This window comes from Schistocerca cancellata, chromosome 9 (assembly GCF_023864275.1).
Source record: "Schistocerca cancellata isolate TAMUIC-IGC-003103 chromosome 9, iqSchCanc2.1, whole genome shotgun sequence".
In the NCBI taxonomy this organism is placed as follows: Eukaryota; Metazoa; Arthropoda; class Insecta; order Orthoptera; family Acrididae; genus Schistocerca; species Schistocerca cancellata.
Window position 1 is genome coordinate 478,684,426 of NC_064634.1, and position 12,873 is coordinate 478,697,298.

Here is a 12,873-nt window from a genome sequence, read left to right on the forward strand (position 1 = left end):
GCTCCTTGTTACACACACACACACACACACACACACACACACACACTACTGTAGATTTTTGTCGCACTATTTGGGGTCGACAGAAGCGTCCGATCCCACGCGTCTGCTTTGACCCGTGACGTAAGGGTGTTGTGTGTGACGTCATTACGGCGCGGAGTTTGGTTTGAGTGTGGCTGTCTCCAGTTCTGTTTTATCTTATTTTATTTACTTTTCTGATCTGTTCGTTCTATCTCGTGAGATTTTTTTTAAATTTAAAAACACTTATTACTTATTTTAATTATCTGTTTCCTCGAATTTCTGTTTTAGTTTATTATATTTATCTTTCTGATCTGTTCGTTCTATCCCGTGAGATTTTTTTTTAAAAAAGACAAAAAACACTAATCAGCTACTGAAGCATCTTTATCTTCTATGGGTTGCAGGGGTCACGACCCCTGGGGAGGTGGGTGGGTATTCATGCATGGCTGTCTTCACTTACACGTTGTAGCTACGTAAGGCGTCTAAATTTGTTTATATTTAGTTTGCCCCCCACCCAAAACACCCCATTTCCCGCGCTTGTCCCGTTAGTGTCATTAGGCTTCTTGTGGAAAGTGTGTGTGTTTGTTTTTGTTTCCGCCATATTTGTGACGTCATGGGTCAAAGCAGACGGGTGGGATCGGACGCTTCCGTATTTCCACTATTTGTAATCTAATTTTTGTACGCTTACTGCCGCCACTACACGGAGTTCTCCTTTTTGCCTTATAACATGTTCATGTACATTTAAGTTTTCATTTATGTCTATTACAGAGATAAGAACACGACTAGCATATAGACAAGACAGGAAATGTGCGTTGTAAGAGAGCTTACACTGGCATTTTACACGCGTCCGTTTTATGAAGTCCGATCTGCGAGCAAGATACAGCCGGCAACTGCCGTAGGAGCGCGCAGCGATCGCGTAACAGCGCGCGTACCGGACGCACAAGCCGGCGTTCAGCAGCACGATGAACTCGGCACGCTCAACGATGACATTCAAAATCTTGGACTGTGCGCCGACGGCTTAAAGGCCCCTACACATGCACCAACTCATTGACCGACCGTTTCCTGTCAGCCTACACACGTGCCGACCGACTGCACTCTGCGTTTGCAGCACCGCCCTGTTGTTATTTGTTTGTCGTAAGTTCATTGTTTGTGTTCTACGAGATGTCACTTGGTTTTACGCAGAAGCGAAAGAGGGGTTGCCTTGGCTGTTTTAGGGGCATCATGACTATACAGCTGAGAGAAAGCTGTGGGCAAAGAAGTGGCTAATGCAAGGAAAGAAATTTCCCTACGTTCTGTCACTGAAGCATGTGGGAGCCGATGATTTTCGAAACTATCTAATGGATGAAACATGCATTTCGACACTGCTGACCACCCTCAAACTAGTCCCAACGACAAAGAACACCGTCATGAGAGAGGCTGCAAGGAGACGCTCTTAGCTACATTACAATTTCTAGATAGTGGCAGAAGTTGTTGTATCCCTACTGTTATCAGCTAAAATGATTCTTGAAAGCCGCGCGGGATTAGCCGAGCGGTCTCAGGCGCTGCAGTCATGGACTGTGCGGCTGGTCCCGGCGGAGGTTCGAGTCCTCCCTCGGCCATGGGTGTGTGTGTGTTTGTCCTTAGGATAATTTAGGTTAAGTAGTGTGTAAGCTCAAGGACTGAAGACATTAGCAGTTAAGTCCCATAAGATTTCACACACATTTGAACATTTTAATTTGATTCCTGAAACCAGCAACGTTATGTCTAATTGACTGGGGAAATACATCATGCTAGAGCAAAAAAAATATGTTCGTGTAAACGTTATTATTTTATTCATGCGCGTAGTATGAAACATGACCTGTAAGTTTAAGAAATTTATTTGAGATTCGAATAAGAAAGACTACACATAATCTAATAAATACAACAACAGGTACATAACGAATGAAGCGTTTTGCAACTGTTGGAACTGAAAACAAAAAACACAATTGCTCTTCATAGCAGAGGACTTGGATAGGGACGAATTTTTTTAACACTTATACCAATAAAGCAAGTGCGTTTATTGAATTAACGTCCATTAAATGTCGATATTTCGGTTTTTAGATTTCATTTCTGGTAAATAACGGAAATAAAACCAAAAGAAGCACAGAAGATCGATGGCTTCTGTCTATACGCCGTAGGAAACCAATATGGATTCATTTTAAAATAAATGAGGAAAGTACTTCATTTCTTGCATCTATATTTGAGGACCTCCGGAACAAAACCCGATATATCCACTTTTGCTGTATTCGCGTGTTTGAGCTATAGGGGGGAGATACTGGACTAATAATACATGCTGACACAAAATAATTTTCAGCACAACGCGACATCAAGTGTTTTATGGTATGTTTCGTCTTTTTATAGCTTTTGGAGCCATTTAGAGATCACTATTTGTTACTTTCTGTATTAACAGCAAATGCCGATTTATCGGTTTTTGTTTCGGAGCTCCTCATTTGTATATTCATCGCACGTTGTCCTACAAACATCTGCAGTCGTTAAATTTCTCCAGAAACTCTACCCTTGAAAGTTTCGTCCGTCTCGCGCCCTGTTATGCATATTACGGCAGCATATAATCCGGCGCACAGTAACAAAAGACGAACTTTTGTCGGGCGGTCAGCACGACAACACTACGGACGACACAAGTTGTGACGGTAGAGGGGGGTGAGGTATCGGCTGTCGCGTGGTCCTAGCACCCACCAGATATCCCGACAAGGAAAGTTGGTAGGTCGGTCAGAACGGGCACACACGTCCAACTTGTCGGTCCGTCCGTCGGTACATGAGTGTGGCCCTTTAGAGAAGCACTCTGAAGACATCCTCATAAAGAAAGTTCGTCGGTCGGTCAAGACGCCAACAAACTTCCAAATTGTTGGCCCGTCGGTAGGTTGGTGCGTGTGTAGGGCCCGTTAAAGAAGGACTCGCCCAGTATCCCGACAAGTAAAGTTCGTTCGCCGCCGGTCGGTCGATCAAAACGCCCACAAGCGTCCAGCTTATCGGTCCGTCCGTCGGTCGGTCGGTTGGTTGGAGCGTGTGTAGGGCCCGTTGAAGAAGCACTCGCCCGGTATCCCGACAAGTAAAGTTCGTTCGTCCGTCGGTCGGTCAAAATGCCCACAAGCGTCCAACTTATCGGTCCGTCGGTCGGTGCGTGTGTAGGACACTTTCGAGAACAGTTTCGGGTACCTGTAGATGTGGTTGCAGTGCGGCTGACTAGTGCTGCCGGTGAGTCGGTGGCGTCCCATTCGCCGCAGAGCGCCGTGCCATCAGAGGCGGAGTACAGGCAGGGTGAGAGGAAGCACGCAGCGGCCGCACCACTACTGCGTATAACAGACCGCGCCGGCCCGCTTTCCCCGCCCCGACGTCTTCCGGCGCTCGACTGACGTCTGCGGAGCGAACGGAGCTGGTCCGGCCGCGGCTCCCAACAGGTGTCGCCGCGGTAGCTGCCTGCAGCCTGCCAGCGGCCGCGGGGGCGCCCAGTGGGCAGAACGCTGCAGGCGGAGGACGCCCCACGTGGCGCAGCCGAGGGCATCTGCGTGCTCGGTGAGTAGCAGCAGTCGCGTTAACTCTGTGCCAACTGCTGATGCGGTGTCGAATCTCGAGGCGGTGAGAGGTACGTAACACAAACGAGTAACTCTGTACTCGACGTCAGGTTTTCATCACGGGCGAGGGTATCGTCAGGGGTGGTCCAGAAAAGTGCGACAGGATATAACGATATGTTTACGTAATGTGTATACATAAACATACAGTTATAAATGTCCGCGTTCGTAGTCTCTAATTATAACAATATGTTACTTTTGTGCTGTAACATATAGCTATAATCAGCGGTGGAAACATATTTGCGAACGCCGACCGTGTGCGGCTATTTCTTGTTGGATCGTCTGATCAGTCGGAAGTTGCATTGCATAGGAGAGTAAATGCCTATTCAAAATATAATTATTCTGGATAGCTCAACATGAATTTCCTAAGGGACCGTAGTTTATCATGCATTTACCAGTAGAATATGGCGCAGAGAAAATATTTCGCCGCATGCAACTTCCGTCCGAACTCGACGAAAGAATTCGTGACTGTGAACTCTCTATTTGGCAGAAACATAAAGAAAATTAAATAACTTCATGAAGGAGTGAGACACAGATTCTATATTAAATAAATAGTCCATACACCAGTTCCATTTAAGTCTGAATTTATGGCAATTAATAGACGAACTTACACTGCAATGAAGGATTTAACATGGATGCCGTTTTGACTGGCACTTCTCTTAATGAAAACAATTCCTTCGACGTTTTCACATACACGTCGCACAATAAATCTACTGCAAGGCACTTTTAGTATTACACATTCACTTTACACTAAAACAATTATTTTTAACGATAATAATACGGCGGCAAGACGTGCGCGTCCGACACAAGTTACAGGAGACAAGAGAAGAATGAGTAACTGTTCATCGAGAATATCTCGTACCTCCAAAAAAAAATGTGTAAAAGTGTTCTTCTTCTGTCCGTTTTTCGCGCCGCGGTTTTCAAAGTCAATAACTCACTGCATCTCTGACGGCGCTTCGACAATAAACAAGTTACGTCACAGGTCGTTCACCTTTTACATTCTCGCAACATTATTTGCTAACTGTAGCTGTTGCCGAGCGACTGCTCGATTAGTGAATGATTTAAAATGATAAGACAATCACATAATGTTACAAGGACCGCTGTTCATCACTGTGTACGTAAATCACGTGACGGACGGGGTGAGCAGTAGTCTGCCCCTGTCTGCTGATGCTGTAGTGTACGGAAAAACGCCGTCGTCGAGTGAGTGAAGGAGGATAAACGATGACTTGGACATAAATTCTACTTGGTGTGATGAGTGGCAGCTTGCTTTACACGGCCAGCCGGAGTGGCCGAGCGGTTCTGGGCGCTGCAGTCTGGAACAGCGCGACCGCTACGGTCGCAGGTTCGAATCCTGCCTCGGGCATCTACATCTACATCCATACTCCGCAAGCCACCTGACGGTGTGTGGCGGAGGGTACCTCTATCGGTTCTCCCTTCTATTCCAGTCTCGTATTGTTCGTGGAAAGAAGCATTGTCTGTATGCTTCTGTGTGGGCTCTAATCTCTCTGATTTTATCCTCATGGTCTCTTCGCGAGATATACGTAGGAGGGAGCAATATAATGCTGGACTCCTCGGTGAAGGTATGTTCTCGAAACTTTAACAAAAACCCGTACCGAGCTACTGAGCGTCTCTCCTGCAGAGTCTTCCACTGGAGTTTATCTATCATCTCCGTAACGCTTTCGCGATTACTAAATGATCCTGTAACGAAGCGCGCTGCTCTCCGTTGGATCTTCTCTATGTCTTCTATCAACCCTATCTGGTACGGATCCCTTACCGTACAAGGTTTGAACTCCGGACCTTTCGCTTAGCAGCCATACACTTTAACCATTACTCCAACGCAACGCATGGGTGTGTGTGATGTCCTTAGGTTAGTTAGGTTTAAGTAGTTCTAGGCGGCTGATGACCTCAGAAGTTAAGTTCCATAGTGCTCGGAGCTATTTTGCTTTACACGTAGAAAAGTGAACAAAACCAAATCTGGTATGCCGTTGTTCACTTGGACGTCCTACGACGTGTGTGGAGCAGCCTAGTCCAAAACGGTGTACTGCCTACGCGCACAATGGCCCTGTCTTGTGGGTAGGTGACAGTTGTGTCGTATGTGTACTTGTGGATTGCAGCTCAGTCTAATGGATGCGTATACGAGGCGAGGCATTTAAAACTGTCTTTATAAATATCTGGTAAACTAGAAAACGGATTTAAAAAAAGATTGCGATTTAAGTTGTTCGTGTCGGAGGGGACATCCAATGACATGAAAGTCGACCCCGCTGCCACACCACCAGGGAACGGAAGATCGCGGATTCGGATTTTCCGGTAAAAAAGTAGCTGACTTTTGTCAATTAACATTGTTTTCGTAGCGGGACGGGTGGTGCTGTAATCGACAAAAATCAAAATGACTTAAAACCTGATGACAAATGATGAGGAAATGTTCGAAATGGTGATTGTTGTCTGCGATACATTTTTTTCCCATTCAAATTATGTATAACAAGCAACCCGATGGTAAGGTAAAGGGACTCACATTAAAAAAGGCACGCCAAGGGAAACACAATAGTACTTCGTCCATGCTGCTGATCATGGGTAGCGTTGAAAGTAGTTTTTGATTGAAAAACGAACTAATGAACTGTTTAAACTACTTTCCATTTCAGTGACATCCGTGAAAGAAACTGTGGTGTCACCGCCAGACACCACACTTGCTAGGTGGTAGCTTTAAATCGGCCGCGGTCCATTAGTACATGTCGGACCCGCGTGTCGCCACTGTCAGTACTTGCAGACCTAGCGCCACCACATGGCAGGTCTAGAAAGACGGACTAGCACTCGCCCCAGTTGTACGACGACTTTGCTAGCTACTACACTGACGAAGCCTTTTTCTCATTCGCCGAGAGACAGTTAGAATAGCCTTCAGCTAAGTCCATGGCTACGACCTAGCAAGGCGCCATTAGCCTTACAGTGATTGTATCGTCAAGAGCGATGTACCACAATGATGGAATAAAGTTAAGTATCCGAGGAACTGCATACTTTTCTCTATAGCATTCACAAAGTATCCTGTTCCAGAACTCACGCCAGCCGGCGTGTGTGTACGCGTGCCTTTCGGCTACTTCCGAGTGGCGTGGCTGTCTTGCTACGCCACAACAGAAACTACACCAGTAATGTGGAAAAAGTAATGAATTATGTTCTGGAGGATAAAATCTTTTTGACAAAAAAAAGTTTCTCATTATAAATTTTAGAATAATAGCCTTTCTCACTAACTGGGATCCTAATGCGATTTGTATTTCCTGACATAATTTTTTAACGGTTTTTAGCCCATTCTGATTTCTGTTCACTGAAGCGCTAGATAATGTGCAACGAAAACAAAATAAAAACTTACGTAATTTTTCATGCAGAATATTAATCCGTAATAAAAAGGGGGGATGCCTATTGATCCCCACCCCTCCCGCTCGCTGGTACTGGGGCTGTCGCGTTCTGACGCAGGATAGAGGGAAGTTTGGGGGTTTGAGGTCAGTTTCCGAGCGGTGAGGAGCAAATGCAGGATGAAGACTTGGGCCAGCGCCAAAGACGGTCACAGGGCAGCCACGAGAGATGCGGACTCTGGCACTCAACAGGGTGCTTGCTGTAGGAGAGTCGTGGAATTCAGGGGTCCCATTAGCACAATTTGTTAGCGATCAGACTATTGCACTGAAGGCTTATTCTAAGGATTCGAAAAGCAAAGGAGGCAAGTTGCACAACAGAAGTCAGTGTCTGACTCCACGGGCGTCATCGCTAACAGAAGTAGCGAACGCTAGCAGCACGTTACGTACAAACTTGACAGCAGCGCTCCTAGTGAGGGAAACAGACATGTCGGAGCTTACCGAGGCTGGCCAAGAGCGTACACAGAGTCGGCGCCCCAGCGAATCTAACGAGTCGCTCTGAACCTCCGGAGTGCCTCTCACCAACCACATTTATAGGCCTCCCCTACTCCTCGGTAGGTAGGGATGCTTCTGCATTTCACATTAACAACTCCAAGTTTGATGCCAACAGCGTTCAATTAAAAGGTAAACGTCACTGGAAGTCCTATTGTGGCCAGCAAAAACTGTGTCCTACGTGACTTCGCCCCTCCCTCCGTGCTTCTGTGGGAGGGGACTGCTGTAATAGCACTCTAACCTATGTAAACCTAATGACGCTGCAGTTCTCGCGAGCAAGTATCGAGCTTGCCGCCTCTGCTAAGACGTGCCTTTTCGTGGCCATCTCGTACAGTGACGCTTTACGTCAGCACTAGGCACTGGATGGAGTTACCAGTTAACTCTCTGAAGTGAAACATCTCCTCTGGACAGCTGCCCTAAAGGCCTGAAATTTGCAGGGGCCCAGTGTTACTATTTCGCTCCGGTAACCTAAACGCTAGCACTTTTGCCTGTTCTCTGCATTGTGTGTCTGATTTCCTGCCTTGCAGCGCACTTCATGGCTCCCAACAGCATTAAACGTAACAACGTACAAGTCAATATACGACGGGACGGGGGGGGGGGGGGGGACTTCCAGTTTCGTGTCATTGGATATCCCCTTCGTGACGGACAACTTTTATTACGATTTCTTTATAATCCTATATATAATGTTCCCAAAACATTTTAAATGTCTCACTCTGTGTATTATACTGTTATTTGTATTATATGATGATGATAGAAGGGAGAGGGTGAAGCAACTGGTTCAACTGGCTCTGAGCACTATGGGACTCAACATCTTAGGTCATAAGTCCCCTAGAACTTAGAACTACTTAAACCTAACTAACCTAAGGACATCACACACACCCATGCCCGAGGCAGGATTCGAACCTGCGACCGTAGCAGTCCCGCGGTTCCGGACTGCAGCGCCAGAACCGCACGGCCACCGCGGCCGGCGAGAGTGAAGCATGTTACTGACACACTGCCTACTGCTCTCGAAGAGCACAGACGGGCCGCCAAGCTTGTCATCCCCGTCCGTGATCAGGCACTTCACGCAGCTACATCTCCTGCCTTCGCCGGTCAAAATTTTCCTCTGCCAGGGCTCGAACCAGCGTACCTCCCGAGTCGAGAGCCAGTGCACAGGCGTGCGCTAGCGACTTCTGTTATCGAGGCGCGAGAGGAAACGAGAAGTTAACGCTGACGAGTAGGAAACACAAACCTCTAACTTCCCAGTACAGTTTTACAGTGCTGCGTGACAGAAAAATGTCTATTAAATACCTAGATGTAACGTTGCAAAACGGTACGAAAAGCGAAGGGCGGCACTAGGGAAAGCGAATAGTCAACTTCTTCTGTTGACTGGGGAAAAAGGAGAGCGCGTATACAGTGTTTCCGCAAGAGCGAACAGAACTTTCACAGGACATAGAGGATGCTCCATTTGAGGTAGGGAACCTGAGGCCGCAGAAGCCAGCTTATGGAGATAATAGGAATAAAATCACACTACTGTATACTTTCTTATTCACATTAGTTACAGTTAACTGCAAACACTATCAGTGACACAGTAACCATACCATTTGTATTGTATCTTACAAAATGTGCTGAAACTGACGGCCATCAACCTCAATGCAAGCGTGACATCGGCCAGTTAGATTCTGACGTACCCTGGCATATATCCCTGGTGTGTTTCGAATCGCATCGCAAGCAGCTATAATTCGAGCAGCTAATTCCATCTCCGTATCCACCGCGATCTCATACGCAAATGACTTTAGATATCCCCATAGGAAATAATCGAGCGGATTCAGGTCAGCTGACCTGGCAGGCCACGGAATAGGACCTGCCCTTCCAATCCAGCGACCAGGAAATACAGCACTGAGATGATTGCGGACACACACACACTGAAGTGAGGCGGTGCGCCGTCATGTTGTATCCACATCCTCTCACCAACAGCCCAAGACTACGTTCTCCAACAACTCGGGTAGAACTCCGCACGAATTGCGAGTACAGGTGGACATTCACACGGGCAGGTAGAAGATATGGCCGAATATGATTGTCGCCTACCAACCGGCCCAGATGTTGGCGGCAAAACGTACCCGATGCTGTGGCTCTACTACAGCTTAACGCTTTTCTTCATCTCTCTCTCTCTCTCTCTCTCTCTCTCTCTCTCTCTCTCTCTCTCTCTCTCTCTCTCACACACACACACACACACACACACACACACACACACACACACACACACGGCTGTTGCTGCCGTTAATACCATCACGATCAAATGAGTCCTCGTCAGTAAACAGCGCGATCTGAAGGAAATCTGGTTGATCAGTCCATTGTTGGAGCAACCAGACACAATGCGATCCTTGGTGCAAAGTCAGTCACAAGCATTGCAAGGACTCGTTTGTCGGTGGCATGGGTGTACTTGTTGTTCGTGGAGTGCTCGTCACCCTCTAGTATGTGGAGCGTCCATTCCGAGTGCAATACGACGAGTACTTTTAGTGGGACCCGCTGCAACACTTGCCAGCGCACCCTCTTCAAAATCGAGTGTGCGACCGGTAGTGATGTTGCCAGGTCCCTCTTTTCTTCTTTCCAATGAACCAGTCTCCCGCGTTCGTCGATCGAGAGAAATAAACAATCATAGTGACGGATGTTGCCTGTTAGGAAACGCTCTATCCTATTGCACTGTACGTCTCTGAATAGCACTGAGTAATGAACGGATCTGTCTTTGATTCATAGCACTTCTTGTCATAAGACAATATAAACACAATAGAGACATCTTATGGACAAGTAAACAAAGCCTGTATCATGAGTTGGTAGTAATCAGTCTCGTTCTCCTTGTTCCCTTGGGAAAAATAATGTACATGTAAATAAACAGCACAATACGTATAAACTTGTACGCATCTTAGTTGTAAATAAGCTGAAAAACTAATGCTAGACAAAGCGGTAGACAAGTGTACTTCCATACCTCCTTAAGCTGGCTTCTCCGACACAGGCTCCCTACCTCAAACTGTTCAGTGGAACATTCTCCGTGTCTTGTTAGATGTTTGCACACTCTTATGGAAACACCTTGTAGAACACTACTGCCATCCATTGACTGCTAATCGAGTGTCTCGGATCCCCGCCACGTCAGATTGGAAGAAAACATCGAAGCAGTGCTGCTAGGTTTGTTATCAGTAGGTTCGATCAACACGCGAGTATTACGGAGCTGCTTCGTGAAGTCAAATGAATAACAATGGAGGGAAGATGACGTTCCTTCAGCGAATCACTGCTGAGAAAATGTAGAGAATAGGCATTTCGGACTGACTGTGGTACGATCGTGCTGCCACGAACATAGATCTAGGGTAAGAATGGCAAAGACAAGACAACACAAAACCAGACAAGACAAGAGTAACTGGACTCATATGGAGGTGTATCGGCATTTGTTTTTTCTCGCACCATTTGCGAGTGGAACAGGAAAGGGCTAGGAGTGGTAGATGGGCCGTATGGTAGCTCGTGGGCTATGTATGTAGAGATGCACGTAGGGGAGGCAGCTCTCCACGCTACTCTTTCTTCGTTTGTTCGGTCTCTTGTGTCCTTAGCTGCAGTACAGCCACGAAGAGCCGTGGTAATTGAACACGATGTATGTTGGAGAAAGTATGTTTCGTGACTCGTTTCGGAATCAGGACTCGCTAGATTTAGTGAATAGGCTTCTACGCGATGCACAATGTCTTAGCTTGTAGCGTCCCCCCACTGCAGTATAGCGAGCGCCTCTATGACGCTCTCACGCCGTCGAAACGCATCCGTAACGAATCGTGCAGTTCTTCTTCGAATCTTCTGTATTTCCCGTGGGACCGAGCGGGATGTCGCAGTAGTTAACATACCGAACTCGCATTCTGGAGGACGACGTTTCAACAGAAGCGTCTGCTTTGACATGTAATGTGGTGTGTGACGTCACTACGGCGTGATGTCTTAGAGTTGGTTGCGTTTGTAGATGTCGTATCGTTGCATTTGATGGTGCCCTCTGGTGCCGTATGTGAGCGTGATCAGTACACTGTGTGACATTGGGTTCATTTGAGTTTTGGTCGTCATCGTGCTAACTTGGTTTTGAGTGTAGGTAGTTGGTGCGGTGTGCGTGTGCGTGTGCGTGTGTGTGTGTGTGTGTGTGTGTGTGTGTGTGTGTGTGTTGGCTAACATGGGTGGTACTGTCGTAGGCTTTTGTAGGTAACTTACTTTTGTTCTGATTGTATTCTATAGTAATTGTGATGTTTTGCCTGTTCTATATTTACGGTAGGTCGGTTGTGTTTTAATTCATGTGGTGAATACGGAGTATTTGGGTTTTTGAGCGGTTGGAGTTTCGGTTCCACTTTCCGGAGTTCTAGGAGTTGGGTTTTTGGTCTAGAGAGCTGCGGTTGAGCTATGTACGTCAAGGGAAATGACAGATTCCTGTAGTTTAGTTGGTGTAGCGGAATGCTGAAATTTAAATTTTTTTGTATTTTTAGGATGGCGCGGTGTTTTTTTATTGTTGTATATTTAGCTTGTTCTCACCCTAAACCGCCAATTTGCCGCGGTTGTCCCGTTGCTTTCATTTTAATTTCCGAGTGAGACGTTATTGCCATTTCTATTTTTGTTCGCATTTGTTGGCGTGTGTATGTAGTGACGGCATTGTCGCCATATTGTATAGGCTGGAACTAGCCATTTCCGCCATAATGATGACTTCGTGTCGGATGGAATCGAACGCTTCTGATTTAGGTTTACCGTGATTTTCCTAAATCGCTTCAGACAAATGCCGGGATGGTGCCTTCGAAAGGGCACGACCGCTTTCCTTCCCCATCCCTCCCAAATCCGAGCTACTGCTCCATCTCTAATGATCTAGTTGTCGACTGGACGTTAAACACCAGACTCCGCCTCCTATTATCCGTTAGGGGGTTTGGGGGGGGGGGGGTTCGTCAGTCGCCTGGCTGCTTTGACGCGGCCCGCCACGAAGTTCTCCTGTGCGCGCACAATCTTGGACTAGCACTTTATTTCAACGTCCTCAGTCATTCATTGGAAATATTCCAATCCGTCTTCTCCTATAGTTCTTACCATCTATAGCTCCCTCTAATGTCATGGAAGCTATAGTATAATGTAACACATGTTCTATCACCCAGTCCCTTGCTCTCGTGTTTTCCACACGTTCCTTTCGTCGCTAGTTAAGCAGAAGACTGCTTTTCCTATCGCGTCAGTCCACTTAATTTTCATCATCCTTCTATGTACCACATTTCAAAAACTTAGTCTCTTCTTTTCTGATCATCTCACAGTTCATAATTCACTTAAACAGTGCGTTGTAAGTGTGTGTTTCCAGAAATTCCTCCCTCAAATTAAGGCCAAACATGATTATAGCACAT

General features: G+C 46.6%; 1 protein-coding gene across 3 annotated transcripts in view; it reads right to left on the reverse strand.

Moving 5' to 3' along the window:
* LOC126100531 (copper-transporting ATPase 1) overlaps window positions 1-12,873 on the reverse strand; it is a 589,098-nt gene that overhangs the window by 518,608 nt on the left and 57,617 nt on the right. Inside the window, exon 1 of one of the 3 annotated variants that reach the window (XM_049911147.1) lies at window positions 3,208-3,386. The exons of the other annotated variants lie outside the window; for them this stretch is intronic. Within the exon in view, the coding sequence (XP_049767104.1) occupies window positions 3,208-3,266 (59 nt within the window). The 5' untranslated portion in view covers window positions 3,267-3,386. Of the gene's footprint in view, window positions 1-3,207; window positions 3,387-12,873 lie in introns of those variants that run through there. 3 annotated transcript variants of the gene reach the window in all.